Source organism: Dermacentor silvarum, chromosome 6, assembly GCF_013339745.2.
Source record: "Dermacentor silvarum isolate Dsil-2018 chromosome 6, BIME_Dsil_1.4, whole genome shotgun sequence".
NCBI classification, from domain to species: domain Eukaryota; kingdom Metazoa; phylum Arthropoda; class Arachnida; order Ixodida; family Ixodidae; genus Dermacentor; species Dermacentor silvarum.
The window spans coordinates 99,259,102-99,282,882 of record NC_051159.1 but is presented as its reverse complement, the minus strand read 5'-3'; the positions used below and the strand labels follow the sequence as shown (position 1 = coordinate 99,282,882).

The window sequence follows — 23,781 nt, the reverse complement described above, 5'->3', positions numbered from 1 at the left end:
TTACAAGAGAGCCCCATTCATCCTTTAGCTACAGGGCCTTTATTTGTATGTTTGCATCCAATGCACACATCATTCTATTGCTGTTAATAAACAAACAAAAACTATCATACTCTCAATTACTGCAATGCATGTCATTTAGATCTGCATGCGCTTTCTCCATCTAGATGGATTCACTAAAACATGTGCTTAGATACCTCCTTCTTTTTTTCCACATCAGTCTTGTCGCTGCAATGTTGTAATATATTCATAGATTACTACCATATTATAGTGATGTTGTAAACCTGGTTCTTCACTGATGGTAATCCCTCATTTCCTTTTTTTAAGAACATTATTCTGAAGCAATATCTGAAGCAATAAGCATTACTGGACAAAAGGTTCCAGTAATGCTACGAACAATTGCGCTAGGTTCAGCGGGACAAGTTTTACTGGACCACCTGTGCCCATGTGACATGTGGGCAGCGCAAGAATGAAATTTTTAAGATGCCAACATTGTATAAACAGAGGCTATCACTAAATGATAAAAAAAGCTTACTTTCTTGCACTTGGTTTTTTTATAGTTTAGTTCGTGACAGCAATGTGTATTGGCTTAATTTTTGCATATTCTCACATTTAAGTTATGCCTGCCACATTGTAATGATTTATAATGCTCCATGTGCACTTTCCTGTCTCGTTTCTTTAGAACGTTAGCTATGTTAGTTTTTATGGAGCAAGGTAACTACGGCTAGAATTCTGAACCCAAAAGTGGGGTCAAAATTAGACAATAATAGAGATGTAAATTAGACAATAATAGAGATGTTATGAAGACAATATACCCCCAGCACTCGTGTAAAAACCCATACTTTTCTAAAAACTTATAAACTGTGATGTGGAACACAAGATTATTTTCTCCGTTGATGAGAAGTGGATGAAAAGTTATTTTCTTTCAGTAGAACTATTAGAAATATCATATCCTGCACTTTGTTTCAAGCTCAGGACACATGAACAAGACGTGTTCATCCCTGTGTGCTCAAGGGAGCACACAAGAATGAACGCAGTGTCTCAAATGCACAGAGATGTCAGGTATAAGCAATCTACAAGGTCCATCATACTCAAGCTTCATGAAGCGCTGAAGGTCTGTTTTCCAGATGTACTTGATACGCTTGTTGTGAAAGAAGCAGTAATTGCAGCCATCTTTCAGTGATCTGCTGCTTTGGAAAACTGTTTCAATGAACTCTTGAGAGTACTTGTCCTGCAAGATTGGTTGTACATAAGTCAGGAGAATGTTATTAATAAGAAACAATTATAAGTGATCTTGTAGAATACAGCTAGAGAGAAAAACTAACCAAAGCTTTTCACCATACAACAATGCAGTTTCCCAAATATTTGCAAGAAACCATCATATTGCGCAACAAAAGAGATTGCAAAATTTTTTTTAGCATCCCTAGGTCCAGTTTATAGACAACTTTAATATTGTCAGGAAGCTGAACTGAAATCATGGGCAGAAAACAATGTGTTAAAAGTACTACTGTTCCTTCCCTCTGCTTATGAGAATGAAACACAAAAACTACAGATTTTCCTAGGTTTTACTATGCCATACATTTAATGAGATGAATTACTTTTACTCTTAAACATTTATCCTAAAAATAATCAACTGTATATGGGTTCTAGAAGTGTTAGCACAATTACATAATGACAAGGTAAGGAATCTACACGCACAGCATAACTGTTCATCAATAAAACCAATTTGAAATCCGACATTCATATATGGAACACCTTAATAGTTAATGCTACAGCCCAATTCATCCTAAATTCTATTTTGCTATATCAAAATAATTTGTTTATTAAAAACTAAAACAGAATCTGTTTTGTAACGCCCTTGCCTTACACAGCCTCAAATGATCTCACTTGTGTGCTTGAACTATTTGTGAGCGCTAGTGTTTGCAGGTGCTGTAAGTGCTGGTATTTGTAAGGTGCAATCGGAAACAAGCAACATGCATCCACAATTATAAAGATGTGTGGACAAGTGTCCATCCCAAAATCATTAATGAATAGGTCTGTCTGTATGTAATAATTCATTTCATAAGAACTATGAATTTGAATATATTTAAGGCTCAATTTATGAATTAGCTTATCTAACATTCTAATAAAACAATTCTTAAACCACAGTAACATCCAAGACACCTCTAAAATTAAATGTAACCTTATTTAAATTTAAATTTTATTGCGATAGCAATTATATGGACACTCAAAAGCAGATTTCTGCCGTCGGCGTCGCCGTCGCCGTGAGGTTCCGTATGACGTCAATGGAGATGAAATCGGCGCCGCGTGCCGAACGCTGTATGTGCGAGTGAAAGAGCGCGAGGGGCGCGCGCTTTTACGGGGAATGAACGCACGGCGGAGAACAAACGCGCGTTCTGCGCCGTGCTCCCTTAAGGGCTGCAGAAGTAGGCATCTCTTTCCTCCTTTACAATCACCATATATGAAGAGCAAACGCGCCTTCTACCGACGCGCGAGAGGCCGTGGGGGAGGGGGTGGGAGGGGGAGGGAAGGGAGGTGACGTTTAGCTGCGGCACCAAGTGCCTATTTATATCAGAGGCTCCGGCAACAGTAACCAACGCCGCACGCATTTTGAGCGAACGCGGACAAAACGCCGACGGTGTCGACAACAGTTCTGCGTGTTGCCGGTGCTGCTGCATGTCCAAGTTTATACAGCTGATAAAGCTAATATCATTACTCCGTATAGCTCTCTACAAATTTGCTGTCGCAATTGATGCTTCGCCTTTCAGGTGAAACTGCGGCAACTTTTTTTAATTAAGTAACCTTTTAAATGCACTGTTCAGCAGTGGTGTTTCATTATGAGTTAGCTTTTTATTGCTAGTATGCATTTTGCAATTGTTAAGTTTGTGCTGTTCTATTTTTTAAAACATTGTGTTACCTACTGCATGCATACATTTCTCCATTCCTTGAGCTTTTTGATATGCATACATATTTATTATTATGGTTGTGTTTTACACTGGTGCTTTGTTTTACTTCAACTGACGCCCATTACTTAGCCATTGCACTACTGTCAATCAATTATTGTTCACATTACACGGAACTTAACTAACTCTGGGGACTTATATATATACGTACTGAGTGAATGTATCTTCGGATCCAGTTGTTTTAAGGCACTCAAAAGGAACAAATGAACATACTGTTGGAATTTGTTAGCTGATTGGAATTGTTAGCTGAACAGGAGTAGAAGAACACGAAGACAAGCAGGTGCGTGGTGAGTGTGGCAGTAGCAAGTGGCTGTGTGCTGATCGTCGTGTGAATAAATATTCTTTTCTGTGTGTTTTATCCTTTGAGAAGCTAACAGTATGAAACATTTATTACTCTTGAGACTGCCTTTTCGATCATTGGTAAATAATAAACATTTCTGCACATTCGTTCGTTCCATTTGTGTGCATATATATATATATATATATATATATATATATATATATATATCAAGCTTTTAATGCAGCATGTCCACTTTTGTGGTGCATTTCCAAGTCATCCACGAACACACTTCCCAAATAAATGCTGGCCTTACTTTCAGCAGCACCTTCTGTGCCTCATCAGGATGACACAATACATGTGTAAGCTTGAGCAAAATACTTCGTTTCCAGGAGCTGAGTATTAGAGGAATACCGGCAGCCAGAATGATCATAGTCCAGCCAGCTAGAGCCTTTCTGAGAGACCACTTATAGCCTTCTAATGTCTGGAGAAAAAAAAAGAAAGAAACCAATGACACATTTTTTTAGCTAGCATGTTGGTCAAAATAATGAAAAACAAGGCAAATTCAAGTTAGCATTCTAATTAATCAGTTCAGACTCAGAAAATTTCAAGCTAGTAAGTGGTTAAGCTGTATATTGATAAAGTCAGCCATGTTCATTAGCTCCTGTTACACATGCACTCACATTCACAAAAGATCTCAACTTAAGCAGAAATATTCTTGAGTATTAAACCAGACAAAAGATGAATGACACAGAAGAGATGTGGCACACACAACGACTGGCACACTCCATACACTCCCCTCTGTCGTTCGTCTTTTGACTGGTTTAATACTCAAGAATATGTACCAACTGACCCAGATCGCAACTCTACTGCTAAGTAGAAATAGTTCTGCCTAAATGCCAGCTATGTCACAAGTGCAGTATTTTATTAGCAGTACATTATGTGGCAGTTAAAACAGGCGATTATAAAAAAGTGAGATTAATTGGAAATGAGGTAAAAAAAAGAAAATGAAGTGCTTGTCTCTTGGATGATATGCCGGCTGCTGCAATGATGATTGCAAAGTTGCAGAATAGAGTACAGTACAAAGTTGTAGAGGCAGAGCGAAGTGCACAGTAAAGAAGTAGCACTAAATCCTTCATTAATGCAATGTGTGTATTTATATTAGTGTATATAATTATATTATTACGTATATTATTTATATTACGTATATTAGTGTATCATTTGTGAAACTTTTTATTCTGAAGCAGATATAATCGTTTCACCAGTCCTTTTTCACAGTAGCACCTGCAGAAACCCATCTGCTTCGTTAATGACGAACAGATTACCCCATTTAACTTGGATGTCTGTGGTTCTGACAGTCGAGATAATTTGATCAAGGATCAATTTTCAAAGCTCCAGTAAAAAAAAAAAAGGTCTTCCAATGTCTGAAAACACCTTAACATTTTGCTGCTGCATAAAGGTTACAAAGTACGCAAAAAAAAGTGCTAACCAAAAGTGCAAGCCATTATAGCTTTCAACTTACTACCAGCTTTAACAAACATGCTCAAACTAAAGTAAAAGGTAAAAACTTCCAGTTATACATATGCCAGCATAATGCTCAAATTTTCTACAGTCACCACAAAGCTTATACACATGGCAAAGACTAAATACACCCATCAGCAAAACGTACGAACTACCCGGGAATGTGTACCATTGCCAGACACTTAATTAAGGGGGACTATTTCCCACAAATACAATTCTGCATGAAGCCTTTGATCAGAATGAATTAATCAGACAGGAAATTTCTAGTACGGAAATGACATCAAAACACAAGAAAAAAGCTTACCATTTCATCATCGTAGCCCATGTTAATCTTGTAAGCACTGACTTTGCCCATGGTAGTGTTTTGGTGAGCACCGGAGCACTACACTTAGCCTCCTTTTCCAGGCAAACAGTCTTTCCGAATGGCAACAGTCGACGCTTGCGGACAGTGAATAGGGTTCAAGAAAGCAAGCATAAGTGGCCTCATAGAATGAAGTGAAGCCACTATAGAGCCGGCAACGTGGCCTTTGTGCCTCGTTTAACAACTTCACCCCCCCCCCCCCCCCTACTTCTTCCTACCCTCCTTCAATTCTTGTCTACATTTCCCCACAGGCTGCCCAATAAGATATAAATGTGCAGAAAAAATAACAAGAACTAAGAAGCAACTTGTCTAGATATCAGACAAACTTTAAATGGCCGACACACACTAAAGAATATTCTTGTTTGTATTGTATAACAGCAGTCTTTCCTCCGAGATTTCTAACCTTCTGCTGTTCAATAATGCATTTGTGTTCTTGGCACTAACATATTACAATATGGTTTGCACTGATGCCTTTTTTTGTATAATGACTAACTCATCAAAAATGCCTGCAAAAGGTGCTATAAAACATTATTCAAAATTACAATATTGACCAGCACTGCACTACATGCTTCAGTGACTGTATTGCGAATGAGATTTTTTTCCTCATTTGGATATCTGTTGAAGTCTGGATCATAGGAGAGGCTATGAATGACCATGAGCTCTTCAAGGAACTCCCAAGTTCTTTGTGCCTTACTGATGCTACTAACAATTTTTTACTAAAAATGCATTTAACAAGGAAAGCAAAAAACAGAAACAGTTCATGAAATATCTGCTCCTGTAACTCCATGGCTTTTATAAAGCACTTGTTAACTGTAGTAGCTCAGTGGTTAGCACTATTAGCAGCTTACTTGATTAGTCTACGATGAGCACATTGTTCCAGTTTGCTGCTGTCCAAAAGCATGCATGCTGTACTGCCTTACTGCCACACATTGCAAGCGGCGACGCCCAAGCACTTATCTGGTTGTAATCTTGGCAAGCATTCTTATCTCCCAAGCTTGTACATTTAGGTTGCCTCTTAGCACATTCTTTCCTCGAGAGCAAGAGATAAGAATGCAGTCAATCATAGAACCCGAGCCCTACAAGAAAAGTCAACTGCAGGTGAGAGGAAATTAATTGCATCCGCATTCGTCATACAGTATATCAATTACTAAACTAGCCATGCTAAACAATATTTAATTATAGCTTACCCATTCTGGTTTGTCTACAGCAAGTGGAGAAAGAGGGAAAGAAATAAATTATTTGTGTGTGTGTAAGAATGAATTAGTGTGTCTTTGTTACAATGAATAAAGTCAGTATATTAGGGCACCTGTTACATTATCACTAGAAGTTAGCTGCAAGAAATATTCCAAGAAATAGACAAGGCAACAGATCGGTTTATGAATATGAGCATATTTATTGTGATGCGTAAATAAATTAGTGAAGTTCTTGCTCTGGCTTTCAAAACAGTGAAGCATGTCTCTGTAACACATACTGTGGTCATTTGTTGTCACCTCACTTGGCTTGGCTGTCTTTTGTCATCAGGACAGAGCAAAGTGCCAATGTCACTTGCTGACAAGACCTTCATGAGGGCCGAATCCTGGTGCTTTTTAAGCTGAAAATCAATAAAAATATAACTGATTAGTAACGTCTAACGTGAACTGAGAACATGCTCAAAATACAAGGAAGAGGAAGTAAACAGGACTGGTATGTTCACATGTTCACCTAACTCGACGCATTCACCACAAAGTCCCGGTGGCCTGCTACCAAGTTAATAGCATATTTTTACCACATCCAAAGTGTAGTTTAGCAATAACCCCATAACATTCAGTTGCACACAGTGGTTCTCTAGAGGCAGAGCAGTGGTGCCACAATGTACGGCCAACCAAACAGGAGATTGAACATGATAGGCTCTTTGAATGATAGCATTTGTAAACATAGTAAAACACGCTGAACACGCTTATAAATTACAATAAAACCTCACTATAAGAAAGTTAAAGAGGGAGCCAAAATTACTTCATTATATACGCTACTTCGTTATATAATTTGTCTGCCTTCACAGTGAATAGTGCCAGCATGAGAGAAGGAAGGTCTAGAGGTGAATTACTAAAGGGTAAGCCAAAGCCAATGCACTTGTGGCAAATTGTAAGTGGCTGGCATACTATCTGAATGTGAATATCACAGCAAGCACTAGGATGCATCGTTCCCAACTCCTGGAGCTAAGATGTACAAAAGTCCTCACTTGTTTTAATGTGAAATCTCCACGACCTTTGAGAAACTTGACTTCGGAATCTTGGACAGGTAGCTGGTAGAGAAGGCACATTTCCCTTGCAGTGTGGTCAGAGCAACAAAGCCAGTGGCCCAACATGGACAGAGGGAACTTGCAGTTCTGGGAACTGAATGCCACTGTCATAACCTGCAGCGCTGTTCTGTGGTAATAAATACAACACAACATACTTAGATTACAATAACTGCAGATACCTTAACCTGCCAGCACGCTATAATGACAACAATAGTCATAGAGGTCAGTTTGAGAACACGAACAGCTAGTCCACTTTCATTTTAAAAGAGGAAGAAAAGTGAACACTGAATTGAGAATTTGAGTCGCTCTGAAGTTTGCTAAATATTTGCTCTCAAAAATTTTTTAACTATGCAAAATTACAGCAATTAATTTTTCATTGCAATGCAAATTAATTTAAAGCGCGTTTAACGTAGTCTAGTAGGGTCAAAACCCTTGAGAGCTAGCTCACTGAGGGAGGGGACAAATTTGTTTTGCTGCTCTGTGGCCCGACAGAACACACCCATGGACGGGAAAGAACAGCAGTTTTGAATAGTGCAACACATGCTAGTGAATATAAAGGCGAATAATAGTTAACACGATCCCCTGGTCATTTTAGTTCTGGTCAAGTATTCTACAGAGCAGCTCTGCTTAACATCTGCTCACTTCTCAGCTGCCTGCTATGGAGCAAAGGCAGGCCAGTGAAGGAAGTCCGGAGAAGGCCAGAGCTGACTTACAACCTGGTAGTAAGTGAGTACTATGTGGCGTCCACCTCTGTATGTCTATTCTGTGTTTTCCGCGGGACAGTAAATTATGCCTCCTCCCCACCTCATTAGATAACCCTGTACATGCATACACATAACGCAGAAATTATTTTAAAAAAAGGAAAAAATATCTGCCACATGATCTGCAAAATAAGGTACTGGAAACACATTCCTAAAGCTTTAAGGCCCCTTTGCAGAAACATATGGTGTTTCCCAACAGAAAAAAAAAATAAAAACAAAAATAAAAAGGAAAAAGAAGTTTGGGAGGAGCGAGTGCTGGTCGCGAGCTAGTAACTTCTTTGGAATAGACGAATAGACACCAGGAGGTGACGTGCTGTCTCTCTTGTCTGGAGGCCTTGTCCGTCCCCTAGGATGAAGGCTGCTCTTTCTTTTGAAAACACCCATACCTTTACACCCTTTTCATGCATACACTACACTCTGTGCTTGGAATACATTTAATGTTTCCAGACATTTAATGTAGCTGCTTCGCCTTGGTCGCAATGCCCTTTACGCCATCAGCAAGTGCTGATCTCCAACACTAGCCAAGCTCTGGGTGCGTCACAAAACATGCTTCTCTTTTTCATCACCCTTGCGCGACATTCGCGACGCATTTTAGCACGCCTGTGCATTCTTTCCAGTTTCTCCGCCAGAAACAGCAATCCCTGTGGTAATACCGTGGGCCACTTCCACAGACAGTCTTAAAACCTGTGCACTGAATTGCGTGACATAAACAACTGAATTTTCTGCCATTGCTGACATCCCTACAAATAGCTGGTGCCAGTGAAAAGCTATTCAGGTCAAACGAACAGCATTTGCATCAGTGAACACTTGCCTTCGAATAAGCTCCAAATGTGAGTGCAAAGCGCAAGCTAGAAGAGGGGGAAGGCTCTTGTAGTTTTTCAGGGCTCTGATAAAGTTTCCTTTCCTGTGTGCTAGGCTTGTGTCCAGAGAAATCTTGACCAAATTATGATTTCTGCCAAAGAGCAAAATAAACAAGACATGACAACTCTCAAGCACTCGATGTGCAGACATCAAATTAAACATGCAGGCATCGGACAAACATTCACCCGATGACATCTGTGGCACAAATACAACCTGCTGATAACTAGTAGAAAAGAGCAGTACTAGAGACTCAAGCAGCAAAGTTTGAATAACTGGCTGAAAGCTTCAGTGGAAGATGTAAAAAAAAGAAAAAGTAAGCAGTGTCCTTTATCTCTGGAGGGGGAGGGGCTAGGAAAACAGGTTTTCATTCATCAGTGGAAATCATCCAACAAGAATCGCAATTTTTAACAGCTGTATAAGTAAGCAGTCACTGAGGAAATAATAAAGTACCAGCATAAGTTCAATTGATGAACTGGTACACATAAGTTAGAACACTCTTGATGTTAACATGTTAATCAGCGTGTTGCATTGTCTTAGTGCATGCTCAGAGGTATTTCAAGGCTACTGTACAAAGATGACCAGTTCACTTTATCACATTCTGATGTAATCAAATGTAGTATGTGTTATCATATAATGTTTCCACTCTGAGCTTCAATTTAAAATTTCATGCCCTCGAATGATCTGGTCTATATACACGTGTGCTGAAGTTTCTTACCACAAGTTAGGATCCATATTTCTCTCGTGCAAGATATGTCATGAGTAAGCATGTGGGTGGGTGTGTTCATTGTATTCAATGCCATTGGTGAGCCGATAGACATTGATATTGAATAGCAACTCGCAACTTTACAGCATTGAAGGGTGTAAGAAGTGAATCTTGTTTTATCAAACATAGTTTTCACTTTTTTTGTTGTTCTCATTTTCAAAAATACATGCCAGCATGGTGTTACATTAGGTGTACTTAATTCTGTTTCTATGTTTTTATTTTACAATAATGTGATAATGTTTGCAACACACCCGTGTCCCCTGTAATGTTTAAAATCTTAAAGCGCTGCTGCGATTTTTGAAAACTACAGGACTGAGTGACCGTCTATGATCCGGACTGATTGATCATCAGTGATAGAACAGAGATCTGTTGCTACGTCGGCGATATCAACAGCAGACTTTCTATTCTTCTCTTAATCTCTCTCTCCCCTTTTCCCTGCCCCCAGTGTAGGGTAGCCAACTGGGCTCAGTCCTGGTTAACCTCCCTGCCTTTCATTAAATCATTTTCTCTCTCTCTTAAGGCAAATAAACTATAAAGAATGAAGCATGTGCACTTGTGCTTTGATTACAGTAGTGCCACTCATTTTTTTGTTCATCACTGTTATATCAAGCTCCTTATACTCAAAGTCTTGCAATGTGCCCATCTAGAAAAACGCGATAACTCCATCTTCAGAAACACAATACCCTACTTTCTAAACTACGACCAAACAAGCTTCCTGGCAGCTGGGAGGAGTGGACCACTCCCCCATGAACATTTCAAAAGATGTGGCGGCTGCATCTGGTACACATCAAGAATGTGCTGAGCCAGGAATCATGAACCTACAAAGGATGCCCGGACTGAGGCCTTAGTTCTTATGGGACTAATAAATATTATGTTTCCCTCTCTCCCTCATCTCACCTAATTTCCTTTGGAAGGGTCAATGCATGAGCTAGAGCTTCAAATGATCCCAGGTTGTGAAGAATGTAGATGGCTTCCATTTCTGGTCTGTTCCCGTATTGGCCTACAGTGGACTGTTGGTATTGAATTAAGAGACGTTTTAAACACTCCTGTAGGTGCTGACTGTTGATGTGAGGATCAAAGGCATTCACATCTTCCTCGAAGCACCTGCACACAGATGAACATTTAGAGGTCTATGTGAATCAATGCTTGATATGACTGCTGACACTTGTGACGACCATGCATTATTCAGAGGCAGGTCACATAATAATAAGCCATGGAATAGCCAGTCAAGTGTGTTCAACATATCAAAGCTCAAGAGCTTAACTTCCATTCGATGACCAACATAACGTTGGTACTGCTCTATTATGGGTAACATGGCAATAATTGTATTTTGAGGTACCTGAAGGCCGAATAGACGTAAAAACGCACAGCCTGTTCAAGAATTTCGATGCACTCGCCACCGTTCAGATCCTGGATGGTCATGTCCTGGCGCACAGCCCACAATCTGTCCCACACAAAGTGGTATGTGTCAGCCCAACTGTCACCACTGCACAACGGGGCAATCCTGCAACGTGAAATAACTGCATTTAAACACTAAATGCACTTTTGACAGTACAATTTTCAGCAAAATTCTTTGGTTGTCAAGAAGTGTTCATTTCATGTGTTTTTCTGCATGCATGCATATGCACATGCAAACACACATGCACACACATACATTTGTACATCAAAGCATTTTGTGCTTGCCTATGTTACGAAGTCTGTATGAGGAAGGAAGGAAGGAAGGAAAGAAAACAAAAGGCAGGGAGGTTAACCAGAATAACGCCTGGCTGGCTACCCTACACCGGGGGAATGGGAAAGGGGAACAAGAAGATGACAGGTAGAGGAGGGAAGGAAAGAAGGAAATTAGCGGTGAGTTTGCTGATGCGTGTGGTATTGCACTATTAGTCAAAGACGTGTCTATATGAGTCAGCACATACAAGTCTACATGGTGGTTTAATTTTCTGAAGATGATTGGCTTACACTATGGAAAAGCTATTCACCTAAAACATCTTTTTTTTTTTGTCTTTATCCACATAATAACTGCAGCATGAGTTATTGCACAAGATCTCAAAGAAAAGGTGTGGCTATTTCAAGGATCTGTATATACACACATGTATAGATTGTTAATGGATGCATGGTATGCAATGTATATAAAATGTAAAGCTCACGTGCGCATTAAGTATGCTGTTGTCATGAGCAAAACTTGTGGTGGCCTCAATTCATCAGGAGTGGCCTCTCTTTGTCCAGCAGCCGACCTGGAGAATTGCTTGATGACCTTGTTTCTGTCAGCCTTCGGCCTGCGAATAATGTTCCTTATCAAGTTCACTGGACCTCAGGCCATTTGGTGGAAGTGCAAATATTAATCCCACAAACTGGCACTGGTATGTAAAAGATTTGACGACTGCAAGATAAGAAGGCCTCACAGTGTGGTAATAAATAAAGAGCAAGAACAAGAACCAGTTTTCCTACAGATTGTACCACTCGAAAGTGTCTTCTAGACAAATTTGCTGCCTTATCATTTTCGTTGATTTACACATCAAAACGTGTGAATATCACTAATATTTTGCATGTAATCTATTCAAACATAGAGGGTCTGAAATATGAGTAGTCAGTATTATCACCTAGCCTGGAAAACTATTTCACACGAGTTTGTCTGTTCTATTGCCCTCTGTAGTAAAATAGCTTTAAAGGTTACATAACAATGAATGACAGCCTCAGAAGGAGCAAAAAAACTTAATGGCTGAAGTTGGTTTCATACATACAGATCAGTAATAGAACTGATGGATTGCAAGTGGCATCAAAGACACCATTTTTGGGAACTGTTCACATCTTCCACATAGCTACTAGAGATAAGCTGAAGGTAAGCTGACTAAATTTTGCCTGGTCCAAGACAGCAGCCACGAAATCAGTGCAAGCCACCAGATTACAGGGGCGCAGCTCCACAATAAACTGGGTTTGTGAGTGTGCTAGCTTTGGTAGATTTGTAAACCATAGAACTTGGAAATAAGTTGCTGAATAAGATACAGTAATAGGGGGGTGAGCAAGATGAGAACAAGGTAAGAGCAGGAGCCAACGTTTTGACAAGTGGACTTGGCTTTTTCAAGGCTAATAGGGGGGGTAAAATGGAGCTTTGCGATGGCCATATGCCTTCTTGCTCAAGCTGGTTATCTGTAGTAACAGAAAATGCAAAAAATGCGAAAGAACAAAAAGTACTTTTTAGACGTGTGTGAATATTTGAAGTTTTGAATACGAATTGAATGGTCTCTGCTATTCGATTTGAAAATTAATTATTAGAAATTGCAAAATATTCATTTCAACTATGCATTAAATACTGTTTTCTTATAGTCTATGTCTTGCTCGTTCTGTAATTATATTGATTATGTTTTGCTGTGTGAAATTTTGTTTTTGAATGAGCTGTCACTTCTAAAAGCGTTTGGTTTGTTCCTTGTACATACTGTAACATTATATTACTGTATATTAACGCATTTCTAACCCGATATTTTTTGTATATGTATTCTCATGTGTATTCTAATTATTGTATAAGTTATCTTTGATTGTAGTCTCCCCCCTTACACAATGCCTCTAGGGGCCTGTAAGGTATTTTTAAATAAATAAATAAGGGATAACAAGACTTATTGGAATCTCGAGGAAGAGTGAGTGATGGAGTGCGAACTGTTCAGAATGATTCTGCTGCAGGAGAGCTGTGGTTGCTACGTAGAGGCACCAGTTCCTGAGCTATCAGGTGGGACAGATAACTCAGCTCTATCATTTCCAGTCAGCCAATAGGAACTGCTTACTGTTAGGCTGCCTATATACGAATTTGCTGTGTTGATTTATATGGCCAGTCTCATTATATATTTGCATCCCTTAAAAACAATGTACGGTGCTGGAGTATCCCACTTCTTTTCTTCAACGATTCAACGAACAAAACACTCTAGGATGGCGATGTGCTGTTCCCTTGTCCCATTACTGCAATTGTCGTGGTGCCCTAGCTAGTCAACGAAAAGCAGTTGTTTCTCATTTTCAAACTCCTTCGTTGTCAGGAGGTTTGTTTCCAAATGGTATTACATAATGTAGGTGTCAAAAATGTATATAAGCTTAATTTTTTCACCAAACAACCTCTACATAAACAATTTATATTTCACTTTGTTTATAAATAAGAAATTATTCAATATTAGATACAATGTTCGGGTGTTATTTTTCTGAAATATCCATATTTGATTTGGAAATTTCAATATTCGAACACCCCTAATTTTTGTACATAAAGGACAAGACAAACCAGGCAGTTCTCACATCAGTAAGTGGTTTAGCTTTCATTGAAGGACATTGTAGACAGCCAGCTGCCACAGAATTGTGTTCACGTGGTGCACTTTACAATACTTTCTTTAAGTGTTCTCAGTGCTTTATCTTGAATGTTTCAAAGGTATGCGAATAAGCAGACATCAAGCATACAAGAAGCAAAAGCCTGCTCCTCATTGGCTCAGTTCCCCCCCCCCCCCCCCTTGTGCCATATTAGCTTATGCCATATTTTAATAAATTCAGTAACAATAATGCACAAAGCATTCATTTATTTGAAACCTGCCAGGTCTAAAAACAGATTCCCTGGAGAAAAAATTTTTGTCATATTTTTGGTTATTTCTGGACAAGTTGTAGCGATTAATTTTTGGGCTTGTTTTGAAAGTGCTATCTGCTTGTTAATTTACCTGGTCATCTTGCTGATGTGCTTACACTGATGGCGTATTTGTTTCTGTTATGTGTGCTTTGGACTTGCCGTTTGGACCACTACATAAAGACTTGCTGCAGGCAACAAAGAAATATCACGCAGAAGTGAAACTGCTTACAGTGAAGTGACATATTATATATATATATATATATAATATATATATATATATATATATATATATATATATATATATATATATATATATATATATATATATATATATATATGTCAAAGCAGCATATTCAGTTGCATTTGTTGCACACCTTTTATAATCACTTCTATAGTTACGTGGTGTTGCATTTTTCATTCTTTGCTTTAGCATATCCTATGCTGCCGCTGCAATAAACACCTGGAACAAGGCCGGCAGAAATTGGCATCGTAGTGAGATGATCATCATGCGTCGTACCGTACATCACTTTCGGTGCCTTCGACGATCTCGAAAGGGTGGAGGAGGCGCTCTTTTTCACGCCTGAAACGCAAAATTGCACGTGAACATATGTTCAAAGACGAGTAACCACTCGGGATGCCGAACACCCGAAGTGCAACAGCGAGCTCTCACCACTGGCGCTCTCGCGGCGGGCACATATCCTGACACGTCCCTATGACAGCTGTATGTCGCGGAGCATCGGTCGCATCACCACGTCCAGTTTGATGTCGGTCGAATCTGTCGCCCGTACGGCCTCTGCCCCTGCGGGCTCGCATGCTGCCTAAACAAACGCACGCGCTGCTACAAAAAAGTGAAAGCAGGGCTCGGAAGGACTAGGGCCAGCTTTCTCCTCCACGGAAGTATACAATACTTCGCGAGATCATCACTTCACGAGTTGAGCGGGAACATAGAGCCGGCTCGACAAGGATTAAAACACAAAGATATCTCAAAGGTGGAAGCGAGAAACGCCACCCGCTTTGAGGCGCTAGAATGAAATCGAAACTGTTGAAAATAACCGACTATTGTTGGCTATTAACAGATACGACGGACGCACATAGCCAACGCCTCCTATATAGGAGGCGTTGACATAGCTTGCGTGAGTAAAATATCAATGTTCTTGTTAGCTATTTGTTATTAAACTTATATTTCCACAAATCGCTTGAAAAAAAATGACTTTCGTTATGTATGCGCGTGCCTGTCTCCGTCTGAAATAAATGATGTCGCGTTACAGAGCAAAGCATGCTTGATCTACAGTGGCTACTTGATCTAACTGGCCATAGCCTCCTATACTTGCCTCCTATGAACTGTAGAGTGTACTAGAATATGGTCGAGTGGGACGAGCGGCTGGGGCGGCGCATGCTTTGCAGTGAGGCGCCCGACGTGGAAAAATACTGGGGCGGCGCTGCGGTCGAAGTAGATTTTTTAGAGTAGAGTAGATTATTTTTATTTATTTATCTATTTATTTATTTAAACCCTCCAGGCCAGGACATTGCGTGTGTCCACCCGTTACAAAGGGGCTGGCCGCTACTACATCATCATCATCATCATCATCATCATCATCATCATTGGGCCGCATCAAGGTCGCGCCGTTGGAAAGTGCTGGCAGGGTCATTCGTACAACTTCGCGCGCTGGTATTTGCGTTCAAACCAATCAAATGGTGTTCATAATTGCATATGACATGTAGTTATGCCTTAAGAATAAATTCCTTTTCTTTCTTTTATTTATTTATTTTTTATTATTTTCTAATGCCGCTCGATGATTGCGCGTGCACTGCGGCCGCAGTGTCGGCTTTCATTCTACTGTGTTATTGTATGGTTCCCTTTGGAGAAAAAATACTTTTCTCGTTCTTCAAGCAGCATGTATCTCTCGTGTGTATTGTTTCACATATAGTTTTCTATCAGTAGGTCTTGCGAAACGCAGACGAAGCAACATATGTAACCTTCCTGCTTGCCGCTTCAAAGAAGTAAAGCATATCTGCCCCATCCGGCGCCTTGTACATTTACGGGAAGCATTGATATAGATTAAAAAAAAAAAAGAGTAAACTGCAGTGCAACATTCCATTCAAGTTTCCGCCTTTCTCGCTTAACAGAATGCGGAGTAATTGGTACGGGGTTATTTATTGCAGTCGGACCTCGAGCGCCAAAAACGGTTTTATAGTTAGCCATTCTATATGCTAATCTTTGGCCGTAAGCCGTACGTGGAATTTTTTTTTTTACAGTCGATACTTCAAAAAAGAAAAAAAAAAAAAGACCCGCTGTGGTTGCTCAGTGGCTATGGTGTTGGGCTGCTGAGCACAAGGTCGCGGGATCGAATCCCGGCCACGGCGGCCGCATTTCGATGGGGGCGAAATGCGAAAACACCCGTGTACTTAGATTTAGGTGCACGTTAAAGAACCCCAGGTGGTCGAAATTTCCGGAGTCCTCCACTACGGCGTGCCTCATAATCAGAACTGGTTTTGGCACGTAAAACACCATATTTTTTTTTAAAGAAAAAAAAAAAAGAAAGAAAGCCTGCGCGGTAGCCTAATTAGTGCTTATATCGTGGATACCGCTTTGCGCTGCTAAACTGGAGCTCGCGGGTTCAATCCAGGTGGGAACGAAATGGAAAAAAGACTCGTGTACTTCTATTTAGGTGCGCTTTAAAGAACCCCAGGTGGCAAAAACTAAAACCGGCGCCTCATAATCATATCGTGCTTTTGTCACGTAAAACCAAAGAATTTGCCTATATTAAAAAAAGAAAAAAGCAGGTGGCTGCGTTCTTCGGCTTATTTCTGGGGGTGTAAACAACATAAATTACTCTCGAGTCTGATTTCCGAGAAAAACATGTTACGCTTATCCTATATATCATGTTTATAATATACAAGCTGCAGAGTTGATCGGTCATACATTTTGTAACGGCATTATACATTTATGCATGCATGCATAAATGTAATGCCGTTCCCAAATATATAAAAAATACCACTCAACTCTGCAGCTTGTATATTATAAACGGCTGCGTTCAGTTATCCGGTGCACTATCATAACTACCCTAATGAAACAATTAAAGGAACGGCATGTCTCACATACACGCAGAGATATGTGCAGATCTGTTGCGTTCGTTGAAGAAGATAAGTGTACGTACCACATGGGGCACCCAGTTTTAATGGGTTGCAAACATGGTGACACTGTCAAAGAAAGTTTTCCTTGTCTGAATCAAGTTTGCAGATTTACAGGCTGCCCCAAAACGGGGCGTGTATATTGAATGAGAGCTAGGAACTTGTTAAGCTGGACTTATTAACACCCGCCTGTTAATTCTCTCAGGAACTGCGCCTCTACGCAACTGCCACGACTCTCCGGCAGCAAAATCATTCGGAATAACAGTCCTCACTTGCATGCAGTCACTCACCTTTGAGATTTCAATAGTGCTGTCATGCGTTACATTCGAACGGAAATTACTATTCGGTGTCGTACAGTATATCAATAACACTTGCACACACACACACACACACACACACACACACACACACACACACACACACACACACACACACACACACACACACACACACACACACACACACACACACACACACACACACACACACACACACACACACACACACACACACACACACACACACACACACACACACACACACATATATATATATATATATATATATATATATATATATATATAAGATGGTTTTGCCTGCTATGCATATTATTGCTGCGAATGAGAGTTTTTTTATTTCCAGTATTCACTAATAAGTGTGTTTGTTACTGCAAACACGTGCGCTTATTCCGGTCGCGAGTTCTCTTTTTTTCATTTCAATTATTGCATTTAGAATATTTGTTAATTTTTCCCTTACCTATATATATCGTAAATATATATGTCTATATACCCTTTGATTTAATTACCTAGAAATACATTGGTCATTCTTCGCGCCACGCAGTTAATAAATCTGGTTTATTTCACTCTAATATTGTTTTCTTCGATCATTGGCCCTGATCAATATCCACCAACAAGAAGAATTTTCTTACGTAGCCTTCATGGTGCGGAGATACCAGTTACTTTTAGAGGACAGTGGTAAAAACAGCAGTTCACCTGGCTAAAACTACATTTGGCACCGGCCGTCAAGAGTCATGGGCGCACCGAAGCAACTAAACCATTAAAAAATGTACTGCACAGAGGTTCCGAGAGAAAAACTGGGCGGCCGTCAGCGTCCGCGTAGCGAAAGCGCCATCGCTAGCAGACGACGCGCTTGACAACGACAGCAAAATTGAAGACGTCGCGTTGTATAATCCATGCCTCAAATATATATGTTTGGCAAAATGGTTTAAACATACATTTGCAGTTGAAATAAAGCGCTATTTTAAGAGCGTACTATGCGCAATCGGCCTCGGCGCCTACAGCGAAAGTACGTTGAATATGCCGCGGAGCGCGTCTCCGCCCCAATCCAGTTCGCTCGCAGCGCCCTAGCACTATTTTTCCACACGCGGCGCCTCAGCGGCAGAGCGCCGTTCGGCCCACTCCACACACTGGCACATGGTTCTTCAATGCTACTACGCCGGCAGGCGCACGTACAGTTGTGCAACGTCAGTTCAGATTATGTTGCGCAGTACATATTTACAGAATAATGGCCACCACTATGCAAGCAACTAGTGGCACTTTTTTTTTTCTTCAGGAAATCTACAGTGAATTGCCATTATACTTTCGTGTAATATTTTGCACATTGTGCTGCTTTGTTTTCATTCAAATTTCCCAACAATTTGTATTTTTCGGTCCAAATTGTTCAATAAAAACTGCAATATTGGTTGTCTTGCTCGCCTGAATTGTTACAGCACATTCACAGATTGTTTCAGAGAGCCTTACCAAGTTCATGCAAAACAGCAACTACGCTGTAGTTCGGATGGCGACAGTGCACCTTGTTATAATAATACTGCTTTAAAGTTCCTACACTTCTGTAGCACTGCCAAAGTGCTCCGAAACAACCAGTTGAATTTGTGCTGTTATCTACCAACAGGCGCCGAAACCAGATACATTTACAGAAGCGAGGCGTGCATAGGACGACTTCCTAGGATGCACCAGGCAAGTAACGAGCTAAGTGATTATTTAGAGCGAAACACTAGAAATTTGCAAGAACAAACAAGGAATAAGGTCAAAATTTTGTTTTGAAGTTGTTAGAATAAAAACACAGCTCACTGTGAAAGTAAACATCGTGTGTATACAGAGATGGCCATATATATATTCACATAAATATAAAAAAGAAAAACTGTCAGCCCTTCCACTGGGGGTGGAGATATGAAAGACCAGCGAAGCTGTACTATGGTGGGAATTCTGTATTTCCAATTATTACTACCAAGATGTGATGGCGTAATTGGTTATTTGAACTATAAAAGAATGATAATCATATATGATCCGGTGACTTTCATTTATTTAGTGACCAAAGGGACCATGGCCTTATGGTAGCTACGGTACACCGCCATAGGGTGTATGGCAAACAATTAAGTCACCAACGCCGAGCGCGTTCGGTGCGAACGCGTGCAAAACGCCTCCGTCGACAACAGTTCTGCGCGTTGCTGGTGCTGCTACATGTCCCCGTTTATACAGCTCCTAAGAATTTTGAGAATGACAGCCCATAAACAAATGTCATGAAACAAAACACCGGCAGCGCATGCCTTTTATGTTAAATCTTCTCAGACTGTGATTGAGTCGCCAGTTCCCCTTGCGCCCGGTCGCAAGATACGCATTTGGTGCCGCGGCTAAACGTCGCCCTCCCTCCCTTCCGTCCCCCCACGGCAATTCGCGCGACGGAAGAAGTCGCGTTTGCTCTCCGCCGTGCGCTTTCCCTCGCACATGCAGCATACGGCCAATGAGAGCTATAGGGGCGAAGCACCCTAGGGCCGAGCCTTGTCCCCCCCTCGTCGTCCGTAGCTCTGGTTTGCATGGAGTCCGCTAGGGGCGCTGCGGTGCACAAGGGCGTAAAGCCCCTATATATAAAAAGTAGCGTCACGCTTTGAAGAATGCCGCCGCCTCCTCGCACACCCTGTCCGAGGCCGACGCCGCGTCGGTATTGGCCTAATGGCATCACGTGGACCGTCGAGCCCCCGGGTGCTGGCTGCGTTTGTTTACGATCACGCTCCATCGCCATTTTCGCCTGTAAAGCGTCTACCGACTGGCGAGGAGCACGACGATAGCGACGAACACAGTCGGCGATCGTCGAATCTGATCAGCGGTGAAAGATAAACAAGTGCACGTGTTTCAAGCGGTGTAGGCGGCGCAACGGTCGAAAAAGGAGCGTGAAAGAGAGGAGAAACGAGGAGGAGGGAAGGCGGAGGAGGAGAGTGTCGCTACTTTTTATAGAGGCGTTCGTTCCCGACGCGTGCTCTCTTTCATTCTTCAGCCACGGTACAGTGGCTAGAATTCTAGCCACTGTAGACACGGATGATAACGGTCGCTTCTGATAACGGCGCGCCCGCTATGGATGAAAAGGCGAGAGTGGCGGCTCAACTGCAAGCGGAGTCGAGGGCTCGCAAAGCTGCTACAGCACGGCGACGCAGACAACAAGCGGACCCGGAGTCTAGGACGCGGGAAGCTGCACCAAAACGGCAACGCCGGCAAGCGGACCCGGAGCTGAGGGCTCGCGAAGCTGCAGCAGCACGGCAACGCCGGCATGCGGACCCGGACCTGAGGGCTCGCAAAGCTGCAGCAGTACGGCAACGCCGGCAAGCGGACCCGGAGCTGAGGGCTCGCAAAGCTCGCGCTTGAACCGAGCATCGGCGCCACCAACCTCAGGTAGAGAACGCTTCCGGCGTTTTGCCGGCGCTTCCCGCGCCCTCGCATGTACGGGGGATTCACGATTACCCGAATCGCGGCCGCTGGATAAAAAAAAAAAAAAGTGCGGCCTGCCGCGTCGGGCACGTTTCGGGCATTTCGGGCACGTTGCAATGGGAGTGAATGTGACAGCCGTAGTTGCATTGCCGGCCGCTTGGCTGGGCCGGACGGCGCTAGTCATCGGCGATCGAACGCACCGGCTTGCACGCGCGACGGCGTTCCAAGCGCGTTCCTGACGCATTTGCTATACCACGGCCGCTGGATAAACAAAAAAGGTCCTTTGTTTTATCCAGCGGTCGCGGAGCAGTTTGTTTTAGAGAAACGAGATGGCGCTCACGTCGGTGCGCCATGCCTCTCCTCAGCGACCGCGCACGAATACGAAACCATTACCGCTTCTACATACCTTGCTTCTGTTCGATCAGCTCTCGGAAATGCAACTGAGTTTTCGCTAACACACTTTGCTCTAATCACTCTAGATTGAATCATGTGGATTGAAGACACGTGCAGTAGTTGGCTGGAAAAATAGTGACTGGCATGTTAAGGAATAGAATGAATCTGTGTGACCAAGTTCGCGGACCGCTGCTGCAACTGTCCGAACGTGTTACCGGCACTTCGTGATGTACGGCTTTCCTCGAGGATACAGAAATTTGCTCATCCGCCAGCCTTGTATCGCTAACCTTCAAAGAAAGGGCTTCATTCCCCAGAACGTCGGAAAGAGTGAGTACCACTCGTTAAACAATGACAAAGGGCGTAGCGCCGCTTCCTGTCATAGTAAGTTTCGCGCACGTTATCTATACACATGTGTCCCAATGGCAGGAAAACTTACGGCCACTCTATCGCCGACGTATCAAGAATAAGTGAATGGGCGCACACTTGAATATATGCGCACTGTATACGCACAATTGATGACGGACTACACCTATGGCGCACGAATGGTCGAAGCTGAGTTTTTCTTGACGGTCCACAAGAGTAAGCGAGTTACTAGCTGTAATATATATTTGCTACAAGGTATTACAATGTACAAAACAGCTACGTTGCAAGCCTTGTGCGCAGCAAGAACAAATTTATTGGAACTGAGCGCACCCGCGAGCGATTAGGCAGAAAATAATCAGATAGTGGCCGCACCGAGGAACTTCACTGAGTCAGAAACTGACAAGCCACTGCATCAAAATATTTGCCGAATAAAGAACAAAGAGCAAAACACACTAATCCTGACTGAATTCATAATCGGAATGTTTGGATAGCTTGGAATACATATTTAGCCCCGCTTTTAGAACAAGCACCATGTACGCTGCTTGCGCCGTTTGGACATAGCTTAATAAGCTCCGAAAGCGTTTTGCATGTTCTCTGAAGCTGTGATCAAAGCTTCGTGTCATTCACCTAGTCACCGTCTACGATATCTCCGAAAAACAGAGGTTTTCTAAGCCGCGCCGGCGTCATACACTTCCATTGTAAACGAGGAGGCAACGGAGGCAGTTGAGGCAAGCAATGGACGCGTCACCACGTGATCAAACATGGCAGCGCCCACGGGATCGCCGCGAAAAGGGTCAATACCGATGCCACACAACAGCCCCCGACGTGTGGCGCCGCGGCGGATCACATCGTTTTCGATGCACGCGGCACTCCGCACTTTTTTTTTTTATTTTTTATATCCAGTGGCCGTGCCCGAAGGATCCCCCGGTGCTTCGCCCACTCATCATCATTCACTTCGTGGATATGCGGTGATTTTTTTTTTCTACACGCGTACACGACCATTGGAGACTGAGCCCTGTAACGTGCCGTAGGTGGAGTAATAAGACTGATTACGACCGCTTGTGTCGGGAACGCCCACGGGTTTATTTCTGCTACATCGCAGCCATCTTGGAAGCTCCCGGGCTCCCCTGCTCTCTACCAGGGTTGCCTTCCTACATTACAAAAGGTGCTATTCATGGACACTACAAGCCCTTAACAGCTTCGCTGTAAAAGGGCAATAACTGCCAGAAATCCAATAGTTTGATATGCCAAAGAAAGCTTTGTGGGACCCACTTATGTTCTGAAGCGAAAAGGAATCGTAGTAGAAAGACAACACATCACCTGCCATGGCTGCATTCTGTTGTCAACATTGCATAGAACATGTGGGGTCTCACACAGGCTCTTGGGACAAAGGAACGACAACACAGTAATGCTAACAATCAAAAGGGCATTTATTGCACCTTTCATACACTAATACATGCTAGCCGAATTACTGCTAATAGAACATTCACATCAAGGAAGTCCGACTCACCGCGACCGGATAGCGAGACTAGCGCCATCTCTAGTAATGCGCCGCAACCACTACAACCGCCTCCGGCGCTTAGCCACGCGGAGAAGCCGGACTACAGAGACGCGAGCTATGCGGAGAAAACATCAGGGGACGCGCGAGAGTCGCGCAGACCAAGCTAATTGAGCTTGGCCCGGATTAAGCAGAAAAAAAAAAAAAAAAAACAGAAAACAAGATAGGACGATGAGACAAATAACGCGAGATATCATAGCGCGAAAGACTTGTTTTAGCTCATCAAAAAAGAAGCCGTGAACA

The 23,781-nt window shown here is 42.2% G+C and overlaps 2 protein-coding genes across 2 annotated transcripts in view; both read right to left on the bottom strand.

Annotated features, from left to right (window-relative positions):
• Window positions 1–5,307, bottom strand: part of LOC119455762 (polyamine-transporting ATPase 13A3-like) — a 41,010-nt gene extending 35,703 nt beyond the window's left edge. The window contains 3 exon segments of the mRNA XM_037717220.2: window positions 1,089–1,228; window positions 3,554–3,721; window positions 5,063–5,307. Of these exon segments, the coding sequence (XP_037573148.1) occupies window positions 1,089–1,228; window positions 3,554–3,721; window positions 5,063–5,113 (359 nt within the window). The 5' untranslated portion in view covers window positions 5,114–5,307.
• A 1,181-nt stretch (window positions 5,308–6,488) lies between these two features.
• On the bottom strand, window positions 6,489–15,423 carry LOC119455763 (SAC3 domain-containing protein 1-like). Its single transcript, XM_037717221.2, has 8 exons — window positions 15,044–15,423; window positions 14,891–14,953; window positions 11,930–12,058; window positions 11,122–11,286; window positions 10,680–10,886; window positions 8,970–9,110; window positions 7,338–7,524; window positions 6,489–6,710 (listed from the first exon to the last, which is right to left on the bottom strand). Exons 1-8 carry the CDS (start codon window positions 15,184–15,186, stop codon window positions 6,606–6,608), a joined length of 1,140 nt encoding a protein of 379 aa, XP_037573149.1. The 5' UTR covers window positions 15,187–15,423; the 3' UTR covers window positions 6,489–6,605.
• Between the last annotated feature and the right edge of the window lie 8,358 nt (window positions 15,424–23,781).